This window comes from Globicephala melas, chromosome 17, assembly GCF_963455315.2.
Source record: "Globicephala melas chromosome 17, mGloMel1.2, whole genome shotgun sequence".
NCBI lineage: Eukaryota > Metazoa > Chordata > Mammalia > Artiodactyla > Delphinidae > Globicephala > Globicephala melas.
The window spans coordinates 75,789,122-75,816,801 of NC_083330.1; the positions used below are offsets into that span (position 1 = coordinate 75,789,122).

General features: G+C 50.8%; 1 protein-coding gene across 1 annotated transcript in view; it reads right to left on the reverse strand.

The window, feature by feature from the left end:
- COL22A1 (collagen type XXII alpha 1 chain) overlaps positions 1 to 27,680 on the reverse strand; it is a 268,416-nt gene that overhangs the window by 194,590 nt on the left and 46,146 nt on the right. The window contains exons 4-6 of the mRNA XM_030875888.2: positions 20,031 to 20,105; positions 12,678 to 12,789; positions 8,432 to 8,555 (exon numbers count right to left, since the gene is read on the reverse strand). Of these exons, the coding sequence (XP_030731748.2) occupies positions 8,432 to 8,555; positions 12,678 to 12,789; positions 20,031 to 20,105 (311 nt within the window). The remainder of the gene's footprint in view (positions 1 to 8,431; positions 8,556 to 12,677; positions 12,790 to 20,030; positions 20,106 to 27,680) is intronic.

The following is a 27,680-nucleotide window of genomic DNA, read 5'->3' on the forward strand; positions in this document are numbered from 1 at the left end:
CCTCCCTCCTCCACGACTCCAGAACACGACGTCTCCGCGAACCACCAACCTCTCCCTGCCCAGGCCATCCAGGCCCCGGGCAGGAACTTCCTGCTGTTGCTAATCCCAGGACACCACAATATCTTTTTGGTTTCCTTAACCCTGACCCTTAACCTCATCAGCTCCCTTACCCCGAGACACTTTACTAAAACGCTCTTCAAAACTCCGGGCTGTCTACCGCTTGCCCACACCCAAACTGGCGAGTCACTTTTAAGCTGTGTGACCTCGGGCAGGTTTTTAACCTCTGTGTGTTGTTTCCTCATTTGTAAAATGGCACTGGTGATAGTGCCTACTTGATAAAGCTGTTATGAGAATTAAATGAATTTATAGATATGTAAAATACATAGTACTTATACATCAGGCACTGTTCTAAATACTATCTACAATAAATGAAGCAAGGTCAAAGACATCACCGCAGTGAAGCCTTCTCTGACACACACGTGTAACTGGATTCTAACCTGGTCATTTGCTCTCACATCCTCAGGCATGTGGATTTATTTGTTTTTTCAGAGCATTTCGGGTCAGTATATGAAAGCATTTCGGGTCATTTATTTCATCCGCCCGTTTCCTGCCTGCCCTGCCCCATCCTTTTAAGCAGGCCCCCGTCTCTACTGCTCATCTCTTTAACCCCAGTGGCTAGGACAACACATGCCATATAGTAGGACTCAACAGAAAGGGAATGAATGAATGAGAGCCCCGAGGTTAAAGGAAGGAGCCCACTGCCCTGCAGGGAACCAGCCACAGTGTTTATGACACCACCCAGGTGTTCTGGTTTCTCTGTCTCGGGTCCCCCACATGGCTTCAGCACAGCCAAGGGGAACCTAAAATTTATTTTTAACTGCATTGTCTGCTGGTATGTTACGGTTAGGGTGAAAAACAAAACTATGAACCCCTGACTAATAACCTGAAACTTCTTGTAAGCATAATCTAATAATCATGATTAAGCCTGGTCTCTTTCTTGAAATGTTTCACCTGTTTGAGCCCTGGACCCCTGAGCCACCTGGGGAGCTTCACGAGGACATGGGTTTTTCTCCAATGTTTCTATTTCTCCCAGCACCACACAGAGCAGAGGAAGGCCCGGCAGGCCCGAGGCCAAGCTGGGGGGGCCTCAGGAGGGCACTCCATGCCTCAGATCCATCAGCAAACCCTGTTGGTTCTATTTTCAAACTACATATGCAGAATCCCATCATTTCTCCCCAGGTCCCTATGACTACTTGGTCTGAGTCAGTATCACCCTTTGCCGAGAGGACCACAGCGGTCTCCCAGGCTCCCTGTCCCAGGCCTGCCCACCTCGCAGAGCCTACTCTCCAGTCCCTGCACTGGCTTCCAGCCTGTTCCGAGTCTCACCTCTACCCCTCCACCCTGTTCCAGAACTAGCCTCCTCCTGGCCCTTTATCAGATCTGGAATGAGTGCCCCTCAGTCTCTCCAAAGGACAAACGGGGAAAATGCCAACAGTCAAGGGTGGTTGTAAATTCTCCGTGGGGTCATGGCGTAAAAATCTAGATCCTGTTATTACCGGGCTACAGGACAAAGAGCACGTGACAGCGTGGCTCACACCGGTCGGCTCACAGGTCATCTTCTACGTGGCCTCTGTCCACTTCTCCTGTGTCCGGTCAGGACTTCCCCGAGGCGTGGGGTGGCCACCACGTCATTTTCATTGAAGGGCACGTCCCAAAGTGAAGGGCATGTCCCAAAGCGAAGGGCACGTCCCAAAGCGAAGGGCACGTCCCAAAGCTTGTTCAGTGGAACGGAACAGCCAGGCGCCTCTCTGAAAAGGCAGGTTCTGTCTCTGCATGGCTCTGCAGGATTCCAGCCCAGGGCTCATTCTGGCAGAAGGAGGGGAGGAGGCCGACATGGCCCTGCAAACGCCATGGAGGAAGAGGACCCAGACTGAGGGGTGGTGCGGGCTCGCCCCATAGGACTGCCATGGCAGATGCCCAGGCCCACAGCACAGGACCCCGGGAGACTGGAGACGTGCGCGTCTGCAATGGAGGTGGGTGAGGGTCACGACGAGCTGCCTGCTCTCTGGAGAAGAGTCTCACCTCCTGCAGTCGGCCTCCCACACTCAGGAGATCAGGCCACTGGGCGGTCAAGGCTGACCATGGTTCTGCATCTCAGTTTGACCAGGGACGCTGCAGGAGGGTCATTCGACAGGACTAATGGATGGGGACCAGAGCCTGCGGGGCACAGCCGTCAAAAGACAGACTTGGAGCTCGACTGTCTGGGTTCAAATCCCACCTCTCCCCCTCACGACCTACGAAGACATGGGCAGACGCCTAAAGCTTGCTGTGGGTCAGGCTCCTCTCGGTAAGATGGTAACAGCAGAACCTACCCATAGGGCTGTTAGGAGGACTGAGTTAAGATTTGTGAAGCACTCGGGACAGTCCTTGGCTCCTACTGACCGCGTGTGAGTGTGGATAAGAGGTGCCCTCGGGGGCAGGGTCCGGCTTCAACCACGGGAAGTGAGCTCACTGCCATGGAGGAAGTCGCCTCTGGGGGAGGAGCCCGTGAGTGCGGCTACCGCAGTGCAATGGCTTGAGCACGCTTTTATTTTATTTCAACCCCAAGTGAAAATAAAGTCAGTGTCCCCCAGCTGAAGATGAGTAATGTCGCTACACAGTTCATTCTTCAAGAGAGGACCAGGGTAAATGACAGGTATGGTGGGTCCACGAACTCCGAGGACAAGCGGATCGGGTCTGCATCTCAGATCAGTGTATGGTGTTGGTGGCCTGGGCCTGAGACAGGTCCCCCCTCACTCGGCTGCGTGCTGTTGACAGGTGGGCCTACCTTCACAGGGACTGAGGGCCAGCATGCACCAGACACGGGCAAAGGCGAGCTGCAGAGCTCCGTTCAAGGTAAAACCAGAGACTACCATGAAAACTTGTATCACACATCAGGCAGCATTCGATGCTTTAGAGACATCATTCCACATGGTGCTTCCACTAACCATTCCTGGGAGGTTTTCTGTTTTCCATTTTCCAGCTAAGAACATCAAGACTCAGAAAGCAAACGTGGAGATTGATTCAAGATGGCAGAGTAGAAGGACGTGCGCTCACTCCCTCTTGCGAAAGCACCGGAATCACAACTAGCTGCTGAACAATCATTGACAGGAAGACACTGGAACTCACCAAAAATGATACCCCACATCCAAAGACAAAGGAGAAGCTGCAGTGAGACGGTAGGAGGGGCGCAGTCACAATCAAATCAAATCCCATAACCGCTGGGTGGGTGACTCAGACTGGAGAACACTTATACCACAGGAGTCCACCCACTGGAGTGAACGTTCTGAGCCCCATGTCAGGCTTCCCAACCTGGGGTTCCGGCAACAGGAGAAGGAACTCCTAGAGAATCAGACTTTGAAGGCTAGCGAGATTTGACTGCAGGACTTCGACAGGACTGGGGGAAACAGAGACTCCACTCTTGGAGGGCACACACAAAGTAGTGTGTGCATAGGGACCCAGGGGAAGGAGCAGTGACTCCAGAGGAGACTGAACCAGACCTACCTGCTGGTGTTGGAGGGTCTCCTGCAGAGGCAGGGGGTGGCTGTGGCTCACCATGAGGACAAGGATACTGGCAGCACAAGTTCTGGGAGGTACTCCTTGGCATGAGCCCTCCCAGAATCCGCCATTAGCCCCACCAAAGAGCCTGTAGCCTCCAGTGTTGGGCCGCCTCAGGCCAAACAACCAACATGGAGGAAACTCAGCCCCACCCATCAGCAGACAAGCAAATTAAAGTTTTACTGAGCTCTGCCCACCAGAGAAACACCCAGCTCTACCCATGACCAGTCCCTTGCATCAGGAAACTTGCACAAGCATCGCCTCATCCACCAGAGGGCAGACAGCAGAGGCAAGAAGAATTACAGTCCTGCAGCCTGCGGCACAAAAACCATATTCACAGAAAGACAGACAAGATGAAAAGGCAGAGAGCTATGTACCAGATGAAGGAACAAGATAAAACCCCAGAAAAACAACTAAATGAAGTGGAGATAGGCAACCTTCCAGAAAAAGAATTCAGAATAATGATAGCAAAAATGATCCAGGACCTCGGAAAAAGAATGGAGGCAAAGATCAAGAAGATGCAAGAGATGTTTAACAAAGACCTAAAAGAATTAAAGAACAAACAAACAGAGATGAACAATACAATAATTGAAATGAAAAATACACTAGAAGGAATCAATAGCAGAATACCTGAGGCAGAAGAACGGATAAGTGACCTGGAAGACAGAATGGTGCAATTCACTACTGCAGAACAGAATAAAGAAAAAAGAATGAGAAGAAATGAAGACAACCTAAGAGACCTCGGGGACAACATTAAACACACCAACATTCACATTGTAGGGGTCCCAGAAGGAGAAGAGAGAGAGAAAGGACCTGAGAAAATATAAGAAGAGATTATAGTCAAAAACTTCCGTAACATGGGAAAGGAAATAGCCCACCAAGTCCAGGAAGTGCAGAGAGTCCCAGGCAGGATAAAACCCAAGGAGAAACACGCCGAGACACATAGTAATCAAACTGACAAAAATTAAAGACAAACAAAAATTAAAAGCAACAAGGGAATAACATACACAACGTTAACAGCTGATTTCTCAGCAGAAACTCTACAAGCCAGAAGGGAGTGGCATAATATATTTAAAGTGATGAAAGGGAAGAACCTACAACAAAGATTACTCTACCCAGCAAAGACCTCATTCAGATTCAACGTAGAAATCAAAAGCTTTACAGACAAGCAAAAGCAGAGAATTCAGCACCACCAAACCAGCTCTACAACAAATGCTAAAGGAACTTCCCTAAGTGGGAAACACAAGAGAAGAAAAGGACCTACAAAAACAAACCCTAAACAATTAAGAAAATGGTAATAGGAACATACATATCGACAATCACCTCAAATGTGAATGGATTAAATGCTCCAACCAAAAGACACAGGCTTGCTGAATGGATACAAGAACAAGACCCATATATATGCTGTCTACAAGAGACCCACTTCAGACCTAGGGACACATACAAACTGAAAGTGAGGGGATGGAAAAAGGTATTCCATGCAAATGGAAATCAAAAGAAAGCTGGAGTAGTAATCCTCATATCAGATAAAATAGACTTTAAAATAAAGAATGTTACAAGAGACAAGGAAGGGGACACTACACATAATGATCAAGGGATCAATCCAAGAAAAAGAGGTAACAATTATAAACATATATGAACCCAACACAGGAGCACCTCAATACACAAGGCAAATGCTAACAGCTATAAAATAGGAAATCGACAGTAACACAATAATAGTGGGGGACTTTAACACCTCACTTACACCAATGGACAGATCATCCAGACAGAAAATTAATAAGGAAACACAAGCTTTAAATGACACAACAGATCAGATAGATTTAACTGATATTTATAGGACATTCCATCCGAAAACAGCAGATTACACTTTCTTCTCAAGTGCACACAGAATATTCTCCAGGATACTTCACATCTTGGGTCACAAAGCCTCAGTTAATTTAAGAAAACTGAAATCATATCAAGCATCTTTTCCAACCACAACACTATGAGATTAGAAATCAATTACAGGGAAAAAAATGTAAAAAACACAAACACACGGAAGCTAAACAATACGTTACTAAATAACCAGGAGATCACTGAAGAAATCATAGAGGAAAAAAAAATACCTAGAGGCAAATGACAATGAAAACACGATGATCCAAAACCTTTGGGATGCAGCAAAAGCAGTTCTAAGAGGGACGTTTATAGCAATAAAATCCTACCTCAAGAAACAAGAAAAATCTCAAATAAACAATCTAACCTTACACCTAAAGGAACCAGAGAAAGAAGAACAAACAAAACCCAAAGTTAGCAGAAGGAAAGAAATCATAAAGATGAGAGCAGAAATAAATGAAATAGAAACAAAGAAAACAATAGCAAAGATCAATAAAACTAAAAGCTGGTTCTTTGAGCAGATAAATAAAACAGATAAACCCTTAGCCAGACTCATCAAGAAAAAGAGGGAGAGGACTCAAATCAATAAAATTAGAAATGAAAAAGGAGAAGTTACAATGGACACTGCAGAAATACAAAGCATCATAACAGACTACTAAAAGCAACTCTATGCCAATAAAATGGACAACCTGGAAGAAATGGACAAATTCTTAGAAAGGTATAACCTTCCAAGACTGAATCTGGAAGAAATAGAAAATATGAACAGACCAATCACAAGTAATGAAATTGAAACTGTGATTAAAAATCTTCCAGCAAACAAAAGTCCAGGACCAGATGGCTTCACAGGTGAATTCTATCAAACATTTAGAGAAGAGCTAACACCCATCCGTCTCAAACTCTTCCAAAAAACTGCAGAGGAAGGAATAGTCCCAAACTCATAAAAAAGAAAATTACAGACTAATATCACTGATGAATACAGATGCAAAAATCCTCAACAAAATATTAGCAAAGGATCCAACTACACATTAAATACTAGGATCCAACAACACATTAAAAGGATCATACACCATGATCAAGTGGGATTTATGCCAGGGATGCAAGGATTCTTCAATATACGCAAATAAGTCAATGTGATACACCACATTAACAAACTGAAGATTAAAAACCATATGATCATCTCAATAGATGCAGAAAAAGCTTTTGACAAAATTCAACACCAATTTATGATAAAAACTCCCAGAAAGTGGGCATAGAGGGAACCTACCTCAACATAATAAAGGCCATATATGACAGACCCACAGCCAACATCATTCTCAATGGTGAAAAACTGAAAGCATTTCCTCTAAGATCAGGAACAAGACAAAGATGTCCACTCTCACCACTACCATTCAACATAGTTTTGGAAGTCCTAGCCACGACAATCAGAGAAGAAAAGAAATAAAAGGAATCCAAATTGGAAGAGAAGTAAAACTGTCACTGTTTGCAGATGACATACTATACATAGATAATCCTAAAGATGTCACCAGAAAACTGCTAGAGCTAATCAATGAATTTGGTAAAGTTGCAGGATACAAAATTAATGCACAGAAATCTCTTGCATTCCTATACACTAGCAACGAAAGATCAGAAAGAGAAATTAAGAAAACAATCCCATTCACCACTGCAACAAGAAGAATAAAATACCTAGGAATAAACCTACCTAAGGAGGTCAGAGACCTGTACTCAGAAAACTATAAGACACTGATGAAAGAAATCAAAGATGACACAAAACAGATGGAGACATATACCACGTTCTTGGATTGAAAGAATCAATATTGTGAAAATGACTGTAATACCCAAAGCAATCCACAGATTCAATGCAATCCCTATCAAATCACCAATGGCAGTTTTTACAGAACTAGAACAAAAAGCCTTAAAATTTGTATGGAGACACAAAAGACCCCAAATAGCCAAAGCAATCTTGAGGGAAAAAAACAGAGCTGGAGGAATCAGACTCCCTGACTTCAGACTATAGTACAAAGCTACAGTAATTAAGACAATATGGTACTGGCACAAAAACAGAAATATAGATCAGTGGAACAGGATAAAAAGCCCAGAGATAAACCCATGCACCTATGGTCAACAAATCTATGACAAAAGAGTCAAGGATATACAATGGAGAAAAGACAGTCTCTTCAATAAGTGGTGCTGGAAAACTGGACAGCTCCATGTAAAAGAATGAAATTAGAATATTCCCTAACACCATACACAAAAATAAACTCAAAATGGATTAAAGACCTAAATGTAAGACTGGACACTATAAAACGCTTAGAGGAAAACATAGGCAGAACACTCTGACATAAATCACAGCAAGATCTTTTTTGACCCACCTCCTAGAGTAATGGCAATACAAATGTATGGACACAAAGGGGGGAAAGCAGGGGGGCGGGGGGTGGTGGTAGGGTGAATTGGGTGACTGGGATTGACATGTATACCTAATATGTATAACATAGATAACTAATAAGAACCTGCTGTATAAAAAGTAAATAAATAAAATTTAAAAAAAAAAAGAAGAAAGTGAACGTGTGTCAGAGGCCACACCAAGAAAGGACTAGGCACGAGGTCTGAACCCAGGTCGTGCTGACTCTAAGCCAGTTTCCTGCACTACATAATGAACGTGCTGCTAAGAAAGCATGTGCTGTAGGACAGCAGCACGGGCTGCCACCTCCCTGGCTGGGCTGAGGGCCCCTGAGACAGGAACTGGGCGTTCTGCCCCACCAGGTGACGGGCACTTGACCGTCAAGGAAGAAGTGCAGCCCTCTGGTGGTCTGCCAGCCCCTGCAGCTGCCCTGCGCCTCTGTGGACACCAGACCCTCCATCTCCCAGGCCCAGGACAGAGACCCCAGGAGAAAACACGGTGGCTGATGCCAAGCCCACGAGAAGGAGAAGGAAATCTGCACCGGACAAGGCACGCTGCTCACACCTGCGGGATGCCGTACTGGTCGATGACCTGCCAGATGTACCAGTCTTCTTTCCGAGACATCTTCCGGAGCCGGAAGGTGGTGACAAAGGCGTACTCATCAGGCAAGCCTTGCGGGAACACATCCCTGGAGGGAGACAGAGACAGATGGCGCCGGGCTGAGAGAAGAGGCTGCAAAGGAGGCCCACGCACCCCGGGGTCACGAAGTCCTGCCACTCTGACCTCCTAGGGTTCTAAAGTCCACCTGCTCGCCTGCCTTTACCGCCTTTCCCTTCAATCAGGGCCTCCATTCAACCCTCCGCTGGCCCTCACTGTGGCCCCTTCATTGTCCCGGTGCACCCACCCTCAGCCCTGTCAAATCCACCCCCGCAGTGCTCGTCTGCTTCCATCTCTCCAGAATCAGTAATAAATGCTGAACTGCCACCCCGCCGCGGGGCCAAATGTGGCTGAGTGCTGCACCTCTCCCTGCCTGCTGCCCCTCGGCAAGGCCACACTGTCACATCTTAGCCCGCGTGGTCCCTGCCCCACGTGCCAGGACATCCTCCGTCTCCACAGAGCACTGGTTTCCTGAGTTCGGGGGACCAGGTCCTCAAATGGGAGGATCCCTCGGCCCCTGCAGCTCCAGCCCAGACAGCCCTGCACTGCCCTTTCCCCTACAAATTCCGCATGCACGTTGTTCCGCGACAGAAGCTACGGATGTACGGTGTTGTGATGCCCCCGCCCTAGCTGAGGGCGGCCAGGCTCTCACGGGGTGACTCCTGCACCCCGCTGCTCAGCGGTCGAGCAGAGGCTCCCCTGCAGACAGCGGCGGGTCTCCAGAGCTCTCCTCTTAACCGCCAGCTGTCGCCCGGCACTCCCACTCACGGCGGGCCAAACCCTGCTCTAGGGGCAAAGAATGCGAGGCGCTGCCTTCTGCATTGGAGGAGGTGGAAACTGTCTGGCCAGAGAGCCAGGAAGGGAAATGAGGAGGCGTCTGGGTTTCTGGTTCTCAGACTCGTGGACCCTCAGGGACCCTTCGTTTGGCTGTAGAACCTGTGAGTACAGACTGGTCCTCCCTCTGTGATCTCGGTTCACAGATCCGAGCCGGGAGTTGGCCCAGCCGTCCAGAGTCGTTCTCTGAGCTGGGATTTCACCCAGGATCACGTCCAGGCACTGGGAGCAGTGCCCTTTACTCCCTCGGGCCTTCCCAGGATTCAGGGACGTCCTAGGTCACTGCCACACGGGAGGGATACGGGGCTTCCCCACCGCTCTGCACGGGCACAGGCTGTGGAGCCTCAGATGAACATTGCCCTTCAATTTTTTTCTTCTTCTCATTGCATTAATGAGGCCAACTATGCTACTGTTCTTTTCTAAACACACTTACTTCTCAACACACATGTACGTATAATATACAAATATGCTATGTATCTAAATCCACTATATCTATACATTGATAACTATATTTACATTTATATCTCTATCTACAGGCACACCTCGTTTTGTTGTGTTTTAGCTTTACTGTGCTTCACAGATACTGTGTTTTTTTTTTAAATTGAAGGTTTGTGGCAACCCTGCACCAAGCAAGTCCATCAGTGCCGATGATATGTGCACTGTGTTTAAGACGTAATGCTGTTGCGAACTTGAAAGACCACAGTACGGTGTAAACATAACTTTTATACACACTGGGAAACCGAAAAATGTGACTCTCTTCGTTTTGATATTCGCTTCATTGCAGTAGTCTGGAACCAAACCCACAATATCTCCGGGGTGTGCCTCTCTCTCTCTCTCTCTCTCTCTATCGAGAGATTAATACTTTTTCTTAGGCTGTGTATATATACAGATATACAGGAGAGGGTAAAGGGATTGGAGTTGAAGGACTGACCTGAGTTTGAGGCCAACCTCTGCCTCCTAGGAACTATGAGATTTTGAACAGGTTACTGTCCCATTTTGAGCCTCAAATGTCGCACCAGATAAATGCTGAGAATAACACAAGCCTTGCTCCCCCCATTTTACTGTGGTGAGAAATAAGTTAGATAAGGTGTGTAAAGTGCCCTTTAAACGTTTAGCAAGTAAGAAAAATACAAATATTGACACTCCTTTTCATTATGAACAAAATTAACCCATACATTAAAAATTATACGTGTAGGTATGTATCTGCGTAAATTGCATTAGAAATGAAAGGGATGCTATTCTCACTCAACACGTCAGAGCTCTGTCGGTTTGATTGTTTCTGTTTTGCCATTAAAACAAACTCGAAACCATGTAGAAATTCCTTCTCAGGACGACTCAGCATAACATGAGCCCAAATCCATTCCCAGAAACACTTCAGCCCCACGTCCAGAGAGCAGAGTCCAAAGCCATTGTGCTGTTTGCTCCAAATGCCCTGATAGAAAGACGGCACCCTCAGCAAGTGGGAGGCCTCTGCTGGGCTCCCCACCGCATTTGTGTAACGCGTGCTTTCCTCCCTCTGTTTTGTTCTTTCTCTATTACACGTTTGCTGTATTATTATTATTATCATTTTTGGCCACACCGTGCAGCTTGCAGAATCTTAGTTCCCCCACCAGGAATCGAACCTGAGCCCCCTGTGGTGGGAGTGTGGAGTCCTAACTGCCAAGGAATCCCCTTGTACGTTTGCTTTAAAGTGAAGTTGCCTGTGATTTTTTTTTTCTGTTTCTAAGTGGTATGGATGAATTGGACAAGTTAGGCCAAAGAAGTAAGGGGAGTTAAGTGGGAAATGGAACCTGGATTCTGTTCATCCCTGTGTGGCCCCCAAATGAGCATGGGACCAGGTGATTAAGATCACCCAGCATCTGTATCTCAGCCCCTGTGTGGACAGAACACCACCCACAGTCAGGAAGGCACGCCTCCCTTGAGGGTCTGCTGACTGTGATATGGTCTCCATCGCAGGGTGAGGAAACGGGACCCAGAGAAAGAAACTGACGTAGCATTTCCTGTTCTGAACCAGCACTGTCCCGGGATGCTGGCGCTGTGAGCCGTGGAGGACGTTAGGGCCCGATACAGTCCTGGTGCAAGGCTGGCACTCAGAGAACGCCCACCGAGCTGGAGAAACGATTGCATGCCTGCAAAATGCAAGCTCTGAGGCCTGACGTGGCAAAGCCCACCTTTGCCAGGCTAGTATCTAACGGAGGCTTCTCACTGATCGTGGACTGAGTCATCCCCTCCTCCAGGCAGGGCTCAGCTCCATGCTGGGACTCAGCAGAGATCAGACTCAGGCCCTTCCAGGAGCTTCTCCCACAGCTGGGGAGACAGTCTGCAAATGACTCATTGCACAATCGAGTCGCTGGCTTCAATGTTGCTACATTTTATGCAGGAGGACAGGTTGTGAGGAGAGAAAATAAGGGGAGGCCTGGCTTAACCTCAGAGTTAGGGGGAGGCATCCTTGAAAGCAGGACAGATGAGCTGTACTTTGAAGGACAAGCAGGGGTAGAGAGAGGGCAGTGCAGACAATGACAGGCCAGGACGAACCTGATGCCAGAAAGGCAGCACGGGGCTAGATCACACACAGGGTCTTCCCAGGCCCTTAGCTTAAGAACACTCAGAAGTAATTAAAGAGTTTTAAGATGAAGAGTAATGTCAAGATAAAATATCACTTTTCATTTTCAAAAGACCATTCTGCCTGAGAGGAGAAGAACGGAACATTAATTTTGGTGTCATCATTAGCCCTGGACTGGAGACCCCACAGGTGTCAGACCCTGGACTCATCTTTGCATCATGACCCTCTCAAATGACGTTGCAAGGCGGACACATTCACCTCAGATGAAACAGATGCCATGACTGGGGCACAGGGACCTCCCATGACTTGTGTAAGGCCAGGCACCCAGCAAACACTGAACTGGGTCTCCACTGGCCAAAACGACTACATGACTCTGGGTGGTGCTCTGCCTGCGTGTCATGCAGTGGCTGGCCCACAGTAGGTGCCGTGGATCTAAGCCATAAATGATAAACGTTTGTAGTTTACTGAACTAACAGAAAAACGCAGGCATGAATGGATGGAGGATGAACACCACACCTGTACGGACAGGTGAGTGTAGAAGGACCAGGGGACCAATAACGTCAACGGTAATACATGGTTAAGAACGAGGCTGAATTCCCGGGTCAGTGATTCGGCCGCTTCATTTCAGGGTGACCTCACCAGGCACTCTGTAGGCGAAATCCCTGCCCAGTGCTCAGTGGGCAACCGTGCTGCCCAGAGCCTGCCCACCTTTCAGAGGCGTCCTGGGCAGGCCTAGAAGGAGAAGCAAGCACTCACTCAGTCCTTTGCACCACAGGGAAGGCTCCCATCCGGACGTAGGAACTCTGCGCCCCGTTCTCTCTCTCCCCCAAGATCGCCTTCACACTGAACAAATCCATCAGGTCAAAACCTGTCCAAAGAGAAGAGCCAGGAGTGAGTTTGGCCAGAGGAGCCCGGGAGACAGAGGAAAAGCACATCTGCTCTCTGGGAAGGTGGCCAGCCCGTCCTGCCCTGGGGGAGCAGGATTTAAGCGTAGGGAACTGTGCAAATCCATTTCCCAGGTGAAAACAGAAACAGCAGAGGGAGGAGATGGACAGCTTCTGTTTCCATGGCCAATTGCAGGAAACAGGCAGAGACGCTGGGGTTTCCGATGAAACATGAGCCTTCGTGAAAGTCCTGGATCACAGGCAAGCATGGAGTAAGCAGTCGGCCACCATCCTGGCCGTGCGGCTGGCATTCAAGGAGCCCACGTGGGGACACCCGGCTCACACGGCCCGGCTCTGCAGGCTAAGTGGCGACTTTGGCTTTCCTTCTTGCAGCCACATTTCCGCAATTCACTTGGACTCTGCTTGAATTATAATTTAGCAGCTTTTAAACTGCATGATTTTAAAGAGCGAAACATCAGAGAGAAGAAAACTCTTCGTGACTCTGCATTAACGGAAAGGCGCGTTTCCTTCTGTCATGACTCTGAGAGAGGACCCTGCTCACTGGCCACACGAAGTAATGGAAAAGACACGAACTTTGGGCTCAGGCGAGCTGGCGGGACGGGGGTCATCCAGCTCAGTCACATATTTGTGTGATGCTGAGCGGGTTACAGAACCCGCAAGAGCCTCAGTACTCGGCTGTGACAGAGGCTTGACACCCGCCACCTTGGCCGTCAAGAGAATCCCAGGCGGTCGCTCAGCCGTGGTAGGAAACCGACTCAGCAGGTCAGTTATTCACTCAGGATTCTCCACCATCAGCAGCACAAACTTATCCATGACCCCCTACAAAACCACATGGACCAGTCTGGGGGGGCTGACTTGAGTCCTGCAGCTGGGGTCCTCAGAGGAGCCCAACCACGATGCCCACACGGAGGCAACGGTGGGATGTACCGGCCTGACACTGCGTCCCTGGGGAAGGGGAACCTCGCAGCAGATGAGAGGAAGCCGCCTGTGGGTGGGCACCCGGCCTCACTTGTCTCTGCATCCCCGGGCTAACACACCACTCGGCATCAGTGGCACCTAACCCATGAGACTTCAGGAAGGTTCTTGCTGTCTCCAACATTCTGAGATGCTGCCATGGAAAACAGGAAACGAGCTTGCAGGGCTCACATTAGGATGACTAAAACATCTTCTAACTAGATTCTGTCCTAAGAGACGATTTAGTCATTCAAGTTGTATTTTGAGAGCCTCTCTGTTCCAAGCCCTGTATAAGATGCTGTAAGAACAGAAAGGAATTAGCATCAATTGAGAGTTTCAGCAGCAGAGTCAGACAGGCCTGGGCTGTGTTCCTGACCACCAGGCCCTAGCTGTGTGACCTTAGGCAGGTTGCCTGACGTCTCTGAGCACCAATTTCTTCATCTGTAAAAAGCGGATTGTCTTTGCACCTCACAGGATTGTGGTGAAGCTTGGATATGATACAGAGCTCTTCGTATGGAGCCTGACATAGAGCAGAAGACCCACAAAATAATTTTCACATTATTTAGTTCCCTTTACAATGATTACAGCCTCTTCTCCCACTGGATTCTATCCGTGGATATCACTTACGCATTCAATACATATGTTTTGAGATCCTGCTCTGTGCCAAGCATGCATGAGCACTGGAGACACCGCTGGGAGAACTGGTGCCCTAGTGGGAGGCCAATAATAAGCACATGTCCAGCACAAACGTAAAGGACAATTGCAGGCAGTGAGGAATAATTAAACAGGATTTGATGGGAGGTGAGCAGGGGTGACCGGGCAGGCCTCAGGGGGCGGGCCACCTGAGCAGGGGCTGTTCCAGGCCCGGGGCAGGGCCTGTGATGGTCTGGGAAGGGATTCCATGCACAGCAAGGCTGTGCTGAGATTGAGGCCCTGGGGGACTCTAGGCACCGGCCCCTCCCCAGCCCCTGCCACTCTGAGGTTGCCTAGTTCTCAGAAAATGACTAAGAGTTGCCATCATGTCATTTCTAAACAGCATCTCACACACCAGCGAATTAACAGAATTCATGGCACAACGTTAAACGAGATTTGGTCCTTAAGATAGAAAACATGTACCCAGAAGCTCCCTCAGGGATGAAGACAGCACACCTTGGAACAGTGTGCCCTTTAGTGCCCACTGAGGCAAACGACCTAGCCTCCCCAGAGATGCAGGGGCCCCCCAAGGGGCAGGCACCCCCCAACGTCATCACCCGCAGCTCTGGGTTTAAGGCCTCACAGAGCCCGGCGGGTCCAGCGGGATCAGTGGGTGGAATGCACTGGGCCACACAAGGAGGGATCTCGTGAAGATCCAAAGGACCGCCCGTGCACTGTGGCCCTGGACCTGGAAGTGACCCGCAGGGCTGGGAAGCAGAGGACAGTGGGAGGGGCTGGTGCCTGGGAATGGGGTGAGTGGCCCACAAGGGTTCCATGGAAGGGACACCGAGCGGTGAAGGGCCCGTTTAGGCTCAGGTTCTGTTCCCAGGAAAGGCAGAAGAGGCGGGCGCAGGTTTTGGAGCCACTCTGCCCGGGTGTGAAAGCAGGCCCAGCGCCGGCCGGGCCACAGCCCGCATCCTCGCGTCTCCTTCAGCAACGAGGCAAGGGTAAGGGCCCGACTTGCAGGCTCGCGCCTCCAGGCCTCGGGGCCTCCGGGCGTCCCTGCCATCTCCCCCTGCGGGAGCAAGTGGGTCCCGGGGGGCTCTCCCGTTTGTCAGCACTCAGAGGCTCTCAGCGGCCGGGGAGCAACCCCTGGAGCGGTAACTGCCTGGACACGGGGTGGGCTGTCGCTCCAGGGAAGCAGCCACTTTCGTTTAAGGAGGGAAAGTGAGGACAGGAGAGCATCTCAGTGAGACACACCTGGGCCTCCCTGCTCTTAGACTCCGCAGCTCCACGACTCTGGTGCAACTACTCAGCCCCTGCAAACTCCCACTTCACGGGGCTGCCCAAGGCCCACAGGGATGCGCGGGCCCCGGGGGCGCCCACTGAGTGCCGGCTCTGACTCAGAGCGGGCTCAGAACCCGGTGGGCACGGGCCCAATGCCGCCCACTACGGTGCCAGGCAGAAGGGCAGAGAGGCCCGCTCCTCTACTTCACAGCTCCGTCCCTGTCACTGGAAACCGCCACCTGAACCTGGGCTTCCTTGTAGCAGTCATGTGTGGGAGAATAAAAAATAGCTTTAGAAAAGCAACCATATGCTCTACTTTCTAGTTCCACTTTCGTTGGCGTCCATGGATAAAAACAAAGACTTAAACACCACAAAACTCTGAACAACAAGCAATTAACTAGGAGGCAGCAAAGGGCTCCGAGAGAAAGATGAATTGCCTGCAATAAATAAAGGCCGGGAAGAAAAATGAAAAATGTTCCCGAGGTAAATGGACCCTGATGCGAGACACCGCGAGATAAAGCGGCGATTGTTTAATGTAGAGACCGCAAGGATGCACCTTCCCGAAGTCACGGACTCAGCTGAACCAGGTGGTATCAGGGACACTGTGACGATCGCCCAGAGTCCTTCAAAGGTCCGCACTGGACGAAGCTTGGCCGGACCCCCAGGCACGGAAATTACTCCCGGGTCTTTCGTGGGACTGGCCGAGGTGCACACGGTTAATCTGTCCCCAGGAGAAGGTGAGCAATTTGAAGGATGGGACCTGATCTGATTCATGTTTCCATCCCTAAAAAAGTAAGAGCTCTGGTTGTCGTTCTTAATTGAGGCACCGTCAGTGGAAAGAGGGAAGGAGAGAAGAAAGGAACTCACTAAACCATGAAGGGCCTCCTCCATTTAGATGCCCTGTTGGCTGCTCCATGTTCAACAGGACAAAATCCCAGCCCCAACCCCCAAAAGTTTAGTGTCTACAGAGAAACAGGCACAGAGAGAAGGTGTGTTGTATCATGGATGGGTAAATGAGAAGGAGGGGGAATGGCTGGGCTTGTATAACAGCACATGGAATATTTTCCCTGCCCAGCTGAGGAGCAATCAGGGAAGGCTTCCCAGAGGAGGCAAGGCCTGGCCTGAATTTAAAGAACAAATAAAATCTGGGCAGACAGAGATAGAGGGAAGGGCATCCAAGGTAACTGGATGTGCAAAGGTCACCGGACCTGAGGCACCGAGGTTCTTTCTGAGAATCCCACGATTTCGGGATGTCAGGAGCCACGGTTAGGGGAGTGAGCTAGGCAGGGGCAGATCAGGCTGGGCTCTGTCGGCCATGCGAGGCGGTTTGAGTTTCTTTCTACAGGCAGTGGGGAGCCGCGGAAGGGCTTTAAAGCAAGGGAGAAACACGATCTTGTTTCTGTGCTCGAAGACCATTCTGGCAGTGGGGATGGAGGAGGCGGCAACGGTGGGATGGACCGGCCTGGGGGAGACTGGGGAGGACTAGACTTGGAAACACAGGCCTGGGAGGAGGGAGGGAAGGGGCAGTGAGCTGAGACTATCTGAGATGCTCGTGACACGGCGCCTGTTATCTGGAGGTCGGAACTCAGGTAGGAGCAGAGAGACATTAGGATGTCTGTGGCCCAATCTCAGAGCTGGACCGTGCCCAGCACTTTCTTTCAGCTTTAAATAGCTGACCCCCCAGGAATGTTGTATAACACCTTCAGTCACTAGAATTTGCAGAACATTCGGTTTTTAGAGCTGGGAGGGGTCCTCAGAGATATCATGTCGGATGTATTGTTGCGTAAGTGGGGAAACTGAATCTCAGAGAGTCGGGTGATGGACCCAGGCCTCCAACCTGCTTTGTCTGTTCTGTTCCCCGTGCTCACTGTTCCAGCCCAGATAAGCCCTAAAAATAGCTGGAGTCATTTAAGGAACCGCCCGGAGGTGAGGCTTTGGGGAACTGCATTTTTTACAAAAGCTGCTCCGGTTACCCGACTGCGTCTAAGTTGGCAAGTGTGCGGCTCCATCTCTCCCTAACTCCGGTCTCAGCTCCAGCTGGCAGGAGCCTCTTTTCTGGTCTGGTTATAATTAGAGGAGACGATAGATCCCGCAGGCTCTCTGCTCTCAGAGCTGCACAAGCAGGGCATCTGCACCGCGTGCTGATGGAGGCCCACCCAGCGCTGTGATTTACTTCCTGGGGGCCTCGGAGCCCACCAAGGGGAGGCGAGGTTCCAGGCTTCACTGGCGGCACATCCACACAGCGGATTCTGCACAGAGGGTCCCGTTTCTATCCAATCGCGACAAGACTCCTCAGCGGGATCCTCACACGCCAGAGCCGAAAGGATTTGTTCCCAGCTTGCGTAAGCACACGTGTGCACACACAGACGTGCACGCACGCACATGCGTGCACACACATGTACACACAGACACGTTCTGAATCTTCCCAGCCAGAATCAGTTATTCTTCAGTGGAAAAAAATACTGGGGGCTCTTCAGTCCGTAGAACGAGAGGAAAGCTCCTTCTGAGTTACAGACGATACGGCAGATGAAATGGTGCTCATTTGCGTCTCCTCCCTCCCTCCCCCTCTTCCTTCCGACGGCTGGATGTGAGCCCTGACTCCGCCACAAACTCAGGCAAATTACTTAATGTGTCTGTACCTGTTTCCCCAGCTACAAAAGACACAATAGTGCTGGTCTCCTACATTGTAAGGGTTAAATGAGAAAATAAGCGCAAATCCCTTGGCAGGCAAGGACGTGGTAAGCATGTAAGTGCTGGTAAGCATCAGTTATTACTATTTCTGTTATTAATGGTATGACTGTCGTAACTTCCCTTCTGTGAACAAACACACTGGATAATGAATTATTTAGGGGAGATGCCGTTACGAGGGATTCATCGCTCAGGAAGCCCGACATGGACGATGCAGCAAGGTAAAGATCTGCCTTCCAGGGTGACCTCAGCGGAAGTTACTTGGGGGCAGAGCCGGCAGAGGCCCAGCCAGGCTCGAGGGATGGAGAATAGATTACCCAGAGCCAGAGCTCCGCTGGGTAGTACCGAGGCAATCAGTGGGGACATCCGTGCTCCCAGCAGTTTTGCCCTTTGGACGGTGACTCGGCTATAAATATTTTCACTTCAAGGTAGCTGCATTAACACAGTGACTAGGATGGAAGTCATCTTGCTCTCAGGAGTTAGACAAAGACATCCTGATAGAGAGAGTAAGCACCTCACTGAGCACTGACTACAGCTCAGGTGCTCCCCGCAGAAGTGCTAGTTTATCCGGGAGACGCTCGATGGAGGAGAAGGGTCAGCAGGGAGGGAGGCACGGCAGCTGACGAGGAGAGCAGCACCAAGCCGGCTGCCCCCTGTGGGGAGCTGCCCCCTGTGGGGACGTGCTGGCAAGTGGGTCAAGGGGCCGGGTGTTTCTTTACCGACGCTCACTGCTTGAGGGCTGGGTTACTCCCGAGGGGTGTTAATCCCCTGGCACGTTTCACCTGCCGTGCACACAGGGAGCACAGCCTTCTGCTGTTCTAGAAACAACCCTGAGGCGCCAAGGTGCAGATGCTGGCATGTCCGCATGGGCAGGCGAACCCAGGCAGGCTCCCTGGGGAAGGGGCGGGGCACTGCAGCACCTACAAGACACCGGGTTCTGATGGCCCGGGGCTCACTGCCTTGGATGGGAGACTGACTGCACTGGTTAGAAATGGACCCGAGATGCTTTGGGGTGGAGACACGGGGCTCCTGACGGGGCCGGCGTTGGTGAGGGGAGCAGGGCTGGTGTCCTGCAGGGAGGAGAACTTCCCTGAGATCATGCACTTGAAGTGTTCAGCTGGACGCCTGGGAGCAGCTAATGGACGCTCATCACCATCGGGACGAGGGGGCCGGCTCAGCGTCCCCCGCGCACTCAGTTACCCAGTCGTGGTCGCGTTCAGAGACAGCCTCCGCGGAGTTTATTTCTGCCGCTGGCTCCGCAGTCGTGTGTCTCTGTGTTCCCTCATCCGTTGATTCACTCATGTATTTATGACTCTGATTCACTCCCAAATGCATTTATTTATTCACCCTTTGCCCGGCTGCCAATCACTCACTCACCATGTCACTCACTCCACTGCATTCTCTACCGACCCTACAGCATCACCACCTGCTCCCAGAGGGAACACGTGAACGGTCTTCCCTGTTGACGGTTCGTTGACGGGAGCGGCTACCTGCACAGTTCAGACCATCCTATTAGGACTTCGGTGAAGGACAGGAATGAGGACAGCACCAGCAAGGCTACCCTTGAATCAAGGAGGGTCATGGTCAAGTCCAGCAAAAAGCACAGAAAGCAAGCCGTGTAGGGTGGCTGTTACTCTCTTACCTGTGATCTCCTTGGTTTCGCCATTGGTGTGCTTAAAGCGATCTCCTTCTACACGAAGGCTGGGGCAGAGCACGTCTGAGAAAAGCAAGAGGAAACAGAGATCGATGAGCAAACGCAGCCCACGGTTCCTCCAGGGCACGTGATGTCATTGGGACCCTGCGCCAACCCCCCTGCATGCAGGACGTCCAGGATGGGGCAGACGCAGAGGCAGCGCCACATTGACGGAGTGTTTCATTTACTGCCAAATGTACTTGTTAAGCATTGGCTCTGCCAACACTGTGCTCATACGGGGATGAGATAAGAACAGGCATGGTCCCCACCCACAAGGAGCTCACAGTCATCCATCAGAGGGAGTCAGACACGGAAATCCACACGATCAATGGGGTCATAAGTGACAGAAATGGGTCTGGGTTGCTAGGGCACTAAGGACTCTGATCCAACACCTAGCCCAGCCTGGGGAGGTCAGGGAAGCTTTCCTGGAAAGGCGATGTTTGAGTTTTCCCTTAAAGGAACAGTAAGACTCAGCCAGATGGACAAAAGACCAAAAGGCGATCCAGGCAGAGGGAACTTCATTCATAAAGGCAGGAGCTTACAGATGAAAATCGCAAGCCAGCAGGGTGTCAAGGAAACAGGAGACGTGCTGGGGGCCCACCTACAAGGTGTCTGTTATGCTGCCCCAGGGAGCTTTAGGTGCAATTCCAGAAGCAGGCGTAATCCCAGAAGAAGCAAGACTGCTCAGTTACACAAAGGCAATGGAGTCAGTCACACAGTGAAAAATACTTCATTATACGATATTACATAAACGCCTTATTATACGATATTACGTAAATGTCTTATCTGAATGTCTTCATGATTTCTCACTTAAAAAAAAAAGTTGGAAGGAAAAGGGATTCTTCCAGTTGCCCTAAAATTCCCAGAAAGAAACTTACGGTTTCTTTCAAAGGGGAAAGGATAGGGGAGGGATAAATTAGGAGTTTGGGATTAGGAGATACAAACTACTATATATAAAATAGATAAACAACAAGGACCTACTGTATAGCACAGGGAACTATATTCAATATCTTATAATAACCTATCATGGAAAAGAATCCGAAAAAGAATATGTGTGTGTGTGTGTGTGTGTGTGTGTGTGTGTAACTTAATCACTCTGCTGTACACCTGAAACTAACACAACATTGTAAATTAATTATACTTCAATTTTTAAGAATCCCAGAGAGAGCACCAACTGTCAACGCTAAGGTTCCAGGCCCAAGTGTTGGGTCCACTGCAGGTCTCCTAATCTCTCTGTTGGTGTCAGTATGTGTGACGTGGGACACCTTACAAAATACACACTTGTTGCAGGGCTGCTTGGAGGATGAAGCAAGATCAAGCCGTAACAGGACTTAACTGTAGCACCGGAGGCAACTTAGTACAAATACTGCCCTGCCCTTGAAGCAATCTGGTTACTATATACGTTATTATAATAATCACACGTTATTAGGCAGTTCTGTCATCCCATCAATTCCACGTGCAGTAATCTCTTTTCATACGTTTTCACAAATGTTTCACTGCGGGACCAGTTTGAGGCCCCTTTTCCAATCAGCACTGAGGGGAAAGAATGACATCCTCCCTGATTTGGGAGGAGGTATTTTTAATGTTTATCCCAAAGGCACCAGAGGTCTGACAAGCCCCAAGGAAGGAGTTATTTTGGAAAGAGCACGGAGTTGTCTGTCTAGAACCAGATATGCAAGAGGATGCCAGCAGTGCGCAGTATTTAGACGGCGCCACCCAGGACAGCGGCAGCTGCGGGTGACGGCCAATTGCTTTAAGGTTGGCAGGCCGCCAGAGGGACTGGCTGGGACCGTGCGTCATCTAAAATGAGTTGACTCAGAAGGTTCTAGCCTTGATTATGAGCAAACCTCTGGAGGCTGACACCTGGAGCTCAGGGCAGGCAAAGCTACTGAGCCTTGTCTCTGCCCTGACTCCCAAACCGGGACGGTCAAAGGCAGTCCGAAAGCCACGACCACAGAAAAGACTGAAACGTTTCAAAGACGTTAGCGCGTGCCCAAACTGCTTTAAGAAATCAGTCCCCAAACCACCTGCCAATCCCCTTTTGGGGCCATCACTAAGCCTCATACACTCCAAAGCCTCAAGGGGGAATTTAGAGCTGACTTAGTAGGTCAGGACAAATGGCTCCCAAAATACCCCCTGCAGCCAGGCTCCCCAGGGAAGACGGGGCCCCAGAGGCTCACCTCTTGGCAGGCAGGGAGGGAGGTTAGCATCCCAAGTCCCTCTCAGCCCGTGACTACCTCCCTTTGGCCAAGATACGCCCACCTCTTGGATAATGATCTATTTATTTCCACGTTAACTCATTTATTCGAACTAAAATACTTACAGAGCTCCAGACACATTCCAGGCACTGAGCTAGCTCCAGGGACACATAAGTGGGATAAGACACCGTCCCTATCTTCAGGGCACTCGTGGGCTGTGAGAGGACTGGGAGCAGGCACGCTCAAGGAAGCGCCCGCGCTGCCGTGACGTCCTGTGTCCCCGCTTCCCAGGCCCCTCCTCCTCAACCCTGCTGCCACGCACCCTAGCCTGGGTAAGGGCCCCCCGGCAGCGCCCGTGTCCTAGAGCCGGCGGCACCATGCTGAAGGCACTGACTGGCGTGGCTGCCTCCCCGGTGGGTCTGGACACCCGGCTGAGCCTCGGTCCAGCTGTATGTCCACTGCCTTCACGGCTCCAGGCACAGAACAGGCCTCGAGTCTGTGCTGAACAGAACGACCAGTGACGCCTGAGCCAAGCAGTAGAGGCTGAGCGGCGGCCTGGAAGCCTCTGGGGCGTGGGCTGCGTCATGATTTGACAATCAGGTGAGAAGACTGCACAGGCTCCAGGACTCCTGCCACTGAGGTGTCGCACACACTGTTAGCTGCCACCCTAACACCCATGCCCCACTCCTTCCTTGCTAAAAGAGCGTCACTTTTATTCAGAATGGCAGCATTTTCCGCCTATGGAGAAAAGCTGTGGCTGGTTGGTCTAAGCCCATTATGGTAATTCTGTTCCCCACCTTTCCAGCCGCCCTTCCAGCGAGGGATGGACCTGTGACCCAGCTCTGGCCAAGGACATAAATACCAGAGCGTGCTTGGTTGAGAAGGCGTGATGTCTTAAAAAGCTTTGGTTTCCCCAATGTAAGGGGACAGATAGGTAGAAGGGATTGGCAGGCGTACTTTCCCTTCTTCCTCCTTCAAACGTGGGACATAACATCTGCAGGACTGTCTAGAATTGAGGAGAGAGGAACTCCAGCTACCCCCAAGCCTAGGTGAAAAGCGTAAGAAAAAGAAACTCATTTTCCTGGTAAAGAAACTACTGACAAACTGGATTACCTTCACTTATCCAATCAATACAGATTTATAGGTAATCATTCAGGGTCAACATAAAAAGAAGTTCTGGAATTAAGGATAAGGGTAAGTTCTCAGGAATCAAAACCTGGGCTTAATTAGCTCTTGCTTAGTTGGCCGATTTTCCTTCTTGAAAGTGTGAAAACAAAACAGACATGGCTGATTACAAAGCCCCTGCTCCCCTGGAGTTCATGTGCTGTCACCCACTGCCATTCGTATTCCCTCAGCTTCCAGGAAGGCGGAACATTCTAGACCTCTGGAGAGCAACGAGATCTCCTTCCACAGGAGGAGTTCTTTCTCACCAGAAACTTCGACAGAGGCCGAGTCTTGGTTGATCATGGCGGCTGCTCCCAGAGGGACACACCATGAACTCACTGCAGTTTCCCGGGAAAAACGCTTCCAGTTGCCCTTCGTCTACCAAACGGCAAAAGGGGAGAATGTGCTTGAGCATCAGGGGAGGAGGGTTTGCACCAGGCGGTCTCTGCTTCATGCTGAACACCCAGGCCCTGTCTAGAGAGGATGTGCCATGCTGGCCCCTGGCTCCCAGCCAAGAGTCTCTCCAGCTGGAAAAACGGGTGTTGGCGATTACAGAGTGCCTACTGTGTGCCGTTCACCCACCTGGAAAGTCTACCCACAGCAACCATTCGAGGAGGTAGACGTTTCCGTTACACAGATGTTAAGAACTGAGGCTAAGAGAGGTTAAGAAACTCACCAGATAGGAGGAGTATCTGGGTTTGAATAAAGGCCTACCTGTGTCTAGAATGGAGGAGTGGAGATGGTTCCCCGGCCTAGCTGAGCAGCAGCAGGAGAAGCAAGGAGCAGAGCGCGAGGGAAGAAGGAGTCACTGCCCATCCATCACCTCCCGGCAGTCGCTGCTGAGCGCAGCTAACCACAGATGGGATGATGACATTCCAAGTGGGCAGGGGAAGAGGCGGAGGAGGAGAGAGATGAATCAGACCCCCCGCAGACTCACGGCACAGTTCCTCCGCGGCTCCGAGGCCAGCCAGGAAGTCGTCCACACACCCCCACTTTGGAGAGCCAGGCCCCAAGGCCCCAGGGTCGATACGAATAATTTGAATTGTAAGGGCTTCCCAGACTGCGTGCCCACATGTCCAGGTACTGCGCTGGGTGCACGATGTGGACAGTTTCTGCTCTGCCGGGGGATGGAGTTACCGCCTGGTCAGGAGACAGATGCAGAGGGCTTGCTCTGCACAGACCTTGTGCTAGCACGTCGAATCCATCAGCACGCTGACTGACCACCCCCGCTACAGCTTTACGGGACAGGTGCTGCTGTTTGCAGATGTAGAAAGAAAGGCGCACAGAAGTCAGCAAGATGTCCAAGGCCACAGAGCTGGCAAACGGCAAAGTCAGAGTGCTGGCCCCAGCCTCTGGCTCTGGACCACTACAGCATGCGGTCTCTCCAAGGTCACCTGCCCAAGGCCACACAGCACAAAGGCGCCCAAGTCTGTCTCCAAAGCCTGCAGGGACAGCCAGCCAGCATGCCACTCCCTGAGGCACCCCTCTGCCTCTGGACACCCCTGACATGTACAAGGGGCCCCCTCGCTCTGCACCCAGCGGTTTCACGTGCTCTCCGAGTTCTACCCATCGGGTCCGTCTGCTTGTGCCCACTTACACCTGGCTCTGGGCAGGGCACTGGGGAACCTGGGGTGGGCAGACGGCAAGACCCTGCCCTAGAGTGTGTCCTCTGCCGGCACCAAACCCAGAACAGGTCTTTCACAAAAGCCGGTTAGGTGTTTCAAGACAGTCAGCGAGCGTCCTCCTCTCTCCAATCTTCTCCAGCTGAGCAAGCCTGGCTCCCTGGCAGCTCTCTCACCCGGAGGAGAAAGAGCAGAAAGAATCAGATCCCGACGGGAGCAGTTAGGAATCTAAGCGCACACGCACTGTAGCCTCACAGCTCCCGAGGGCACGGCTAAGGCACGTTCCTGCCAACAGATGCCAGTATGCAGCGAGCGTCCTGTTTGGCACATGTCAGTGTAGTTATCATGTCCGTTTTTCAGATGAGAAAACTGAGTCTAAGAGAGCTCAGATGACCTGCTCAAAGCACACCCCTAGTTAGTGGTGGAAACAGAATTCAAACTCAGTATGACTCCAGCACTCTCCTACTCGCTACGACAAACTGACGTATATACACAGCGGTCTGGAAGAACATATATGACACTTAAACTAACTGTGGTTACCTCTGGGGGGCAGAACTTGAAGTGGTTTTTATTTCCTTTTTGCCTTTCTGCATTTTCAAATTTGTTTTAAAGGTCTGAACATGATTCACTAGTACAGTATTCGCAGGTTATCAGTGTCATTCTTTTCTTTTTAACATCTTTATTGGGGTATAATTGCTTTACAATGGTGTGTTAGTTTCTGCCCCATAACAAAATGAATCAGTTATACATATACATATGTTCCTGTATCTCTTCCCTCTTGCGTCTCCCTCCCTCCCACCCTCCCTATCCCACCCCCTCCAGGCAGTCACAAAGCACCGAGCTGATATCCCTGTGCCATACGGCTGCTTCCCACTAGCTATCTACCTTACGTTTGTTAGTGTGTATATATAGTGTCATTCTTTTTTAAACGTAGGCCTGAGCCTTGCCCTGGGGCCCTCTTTGCTGAGGCAGCAGGAGGCTCTAGGGGAGGGGGCAGCGGGATGGCCAGGGACTGGCAGGCAGCCATGAGGGCTGTTTGCAGAGGTGAACTGGAGCCCCGGAGGACAGCTGGTGCAGACATCCCCAGGAGGTCTGGGGGATGGCGGGGGCCTTGTGGGGCTCAATATGCACTTCTGGACCCAAGAGCTACCGGTCAGGGGGACAGGCCCCCATTTTCAAGGGAGCCACCATGGAGACAGACAGACAGACAGCTGGACAGACAGCCGGACAGATGGGAGAGAGCTCTGTGCCACGGCCAGCAAATACCTGCAGACGCTGGGAGGGTTCACTAGTGGGGGCCGAGGACACAGGGACACCATAACAAGCAACGAGCACTTCTTTGGAGTCACTAAAATCCTGGCGCACGTCATGAGCTCCCTGCAGCTCTCAGCAAGGGCAGTACGGGGCCTCTCTCTACCCATTTGCGAAATGGTGAGGAAGAAAAGGGAAGTGCTGGACCTACCCTGTGCACCACCTACCAGCTACTTTAGACAGTTATGTGCTCTGATTTCACAGCAACCCTGCAATATGGGTATGCTGATGCATGGGGAAGCCAAAGCTCAGAGAGGTTAAGTAATTTATCCAACATCACACAGCCAGCAAGTGGCAGAGGCAGGAATCAAGCCAGGTAGTGAGGCTTGGACATCGGGTGCTGGACCACTATTCTACACACACATCTGAGCATTAGAAAGCACCCTGGGTATGAGTATAATAATAACCAGCCAGTCATCGGATAGCTCCACTGCCTCGAGGTCACACACAGGGTCTCAGCCAATGCTCTCACAGGGCAGATATTCACATCCGTTCTTTACAGGTGAACAAGGAGCTTTCCCCGTTGTTAAAAAAAACACACAAAAAACCCCCCAAAAAAACACCTGAAAATTGTTATTAGCTGCATCCCAGGGCCATGGTGTGGACCATGTGAGGAACAAAGAGGACAACCCAGGGTCCAGGTTCCACCTCCACCTCCTATTCTAGAACTTTCTGGAGATTCCCGGCCTGCATTTCCCTTCTAGGTCAAAGTGAATTGGCACCTGCTGCCTCCCCAGAGGCCCCAGATCCCCTCAGTGGTCGATGCCCACCTCCCAGGTCCCTTAGGCTGGAGGGAGGGTGTGGTCAGGGTGCCCAGTCTATGGGGGAATGAAGGCTAAGTGTTTTAGAGGCAGCCTGATGGTAAGAGACAAAATACTGGTAGAAAGAACCCTCCCCTCCGGGGCCTGCTGACAGCAGGATCACCGGGTCTGGGAGAGCAGGGCCACCCATCCTCTGTCTCAGGAAGAGCACGCACGGCGTGAGAACAGTGAGAAGGAGAGGCTACCGGGCGTCCTCCCGCCCGAACACACGCCTGCCTGCTGGGGTACAGTGCAGTGGGGACAGGGCCAGAGGGGGAAGTGCTCCCCAAGGCTGGGGAGGGGCAAGGTCTGGAGTCTGCAGACACCCACCACCCACGTCAGTTTCTCCTTCTGTGTCTGTTTCCAGACCCAGAAACAGGCATAGAAGTTTGTGGGATTTTTCCCCATCCAAGGTCATCCCGAAGACTAAATGGACCAGTGGGTGAGGAATTCACGGCCTGACGCCTGGCACCCAATTCGAGCTTGTTCGTTCCTTCACTCACT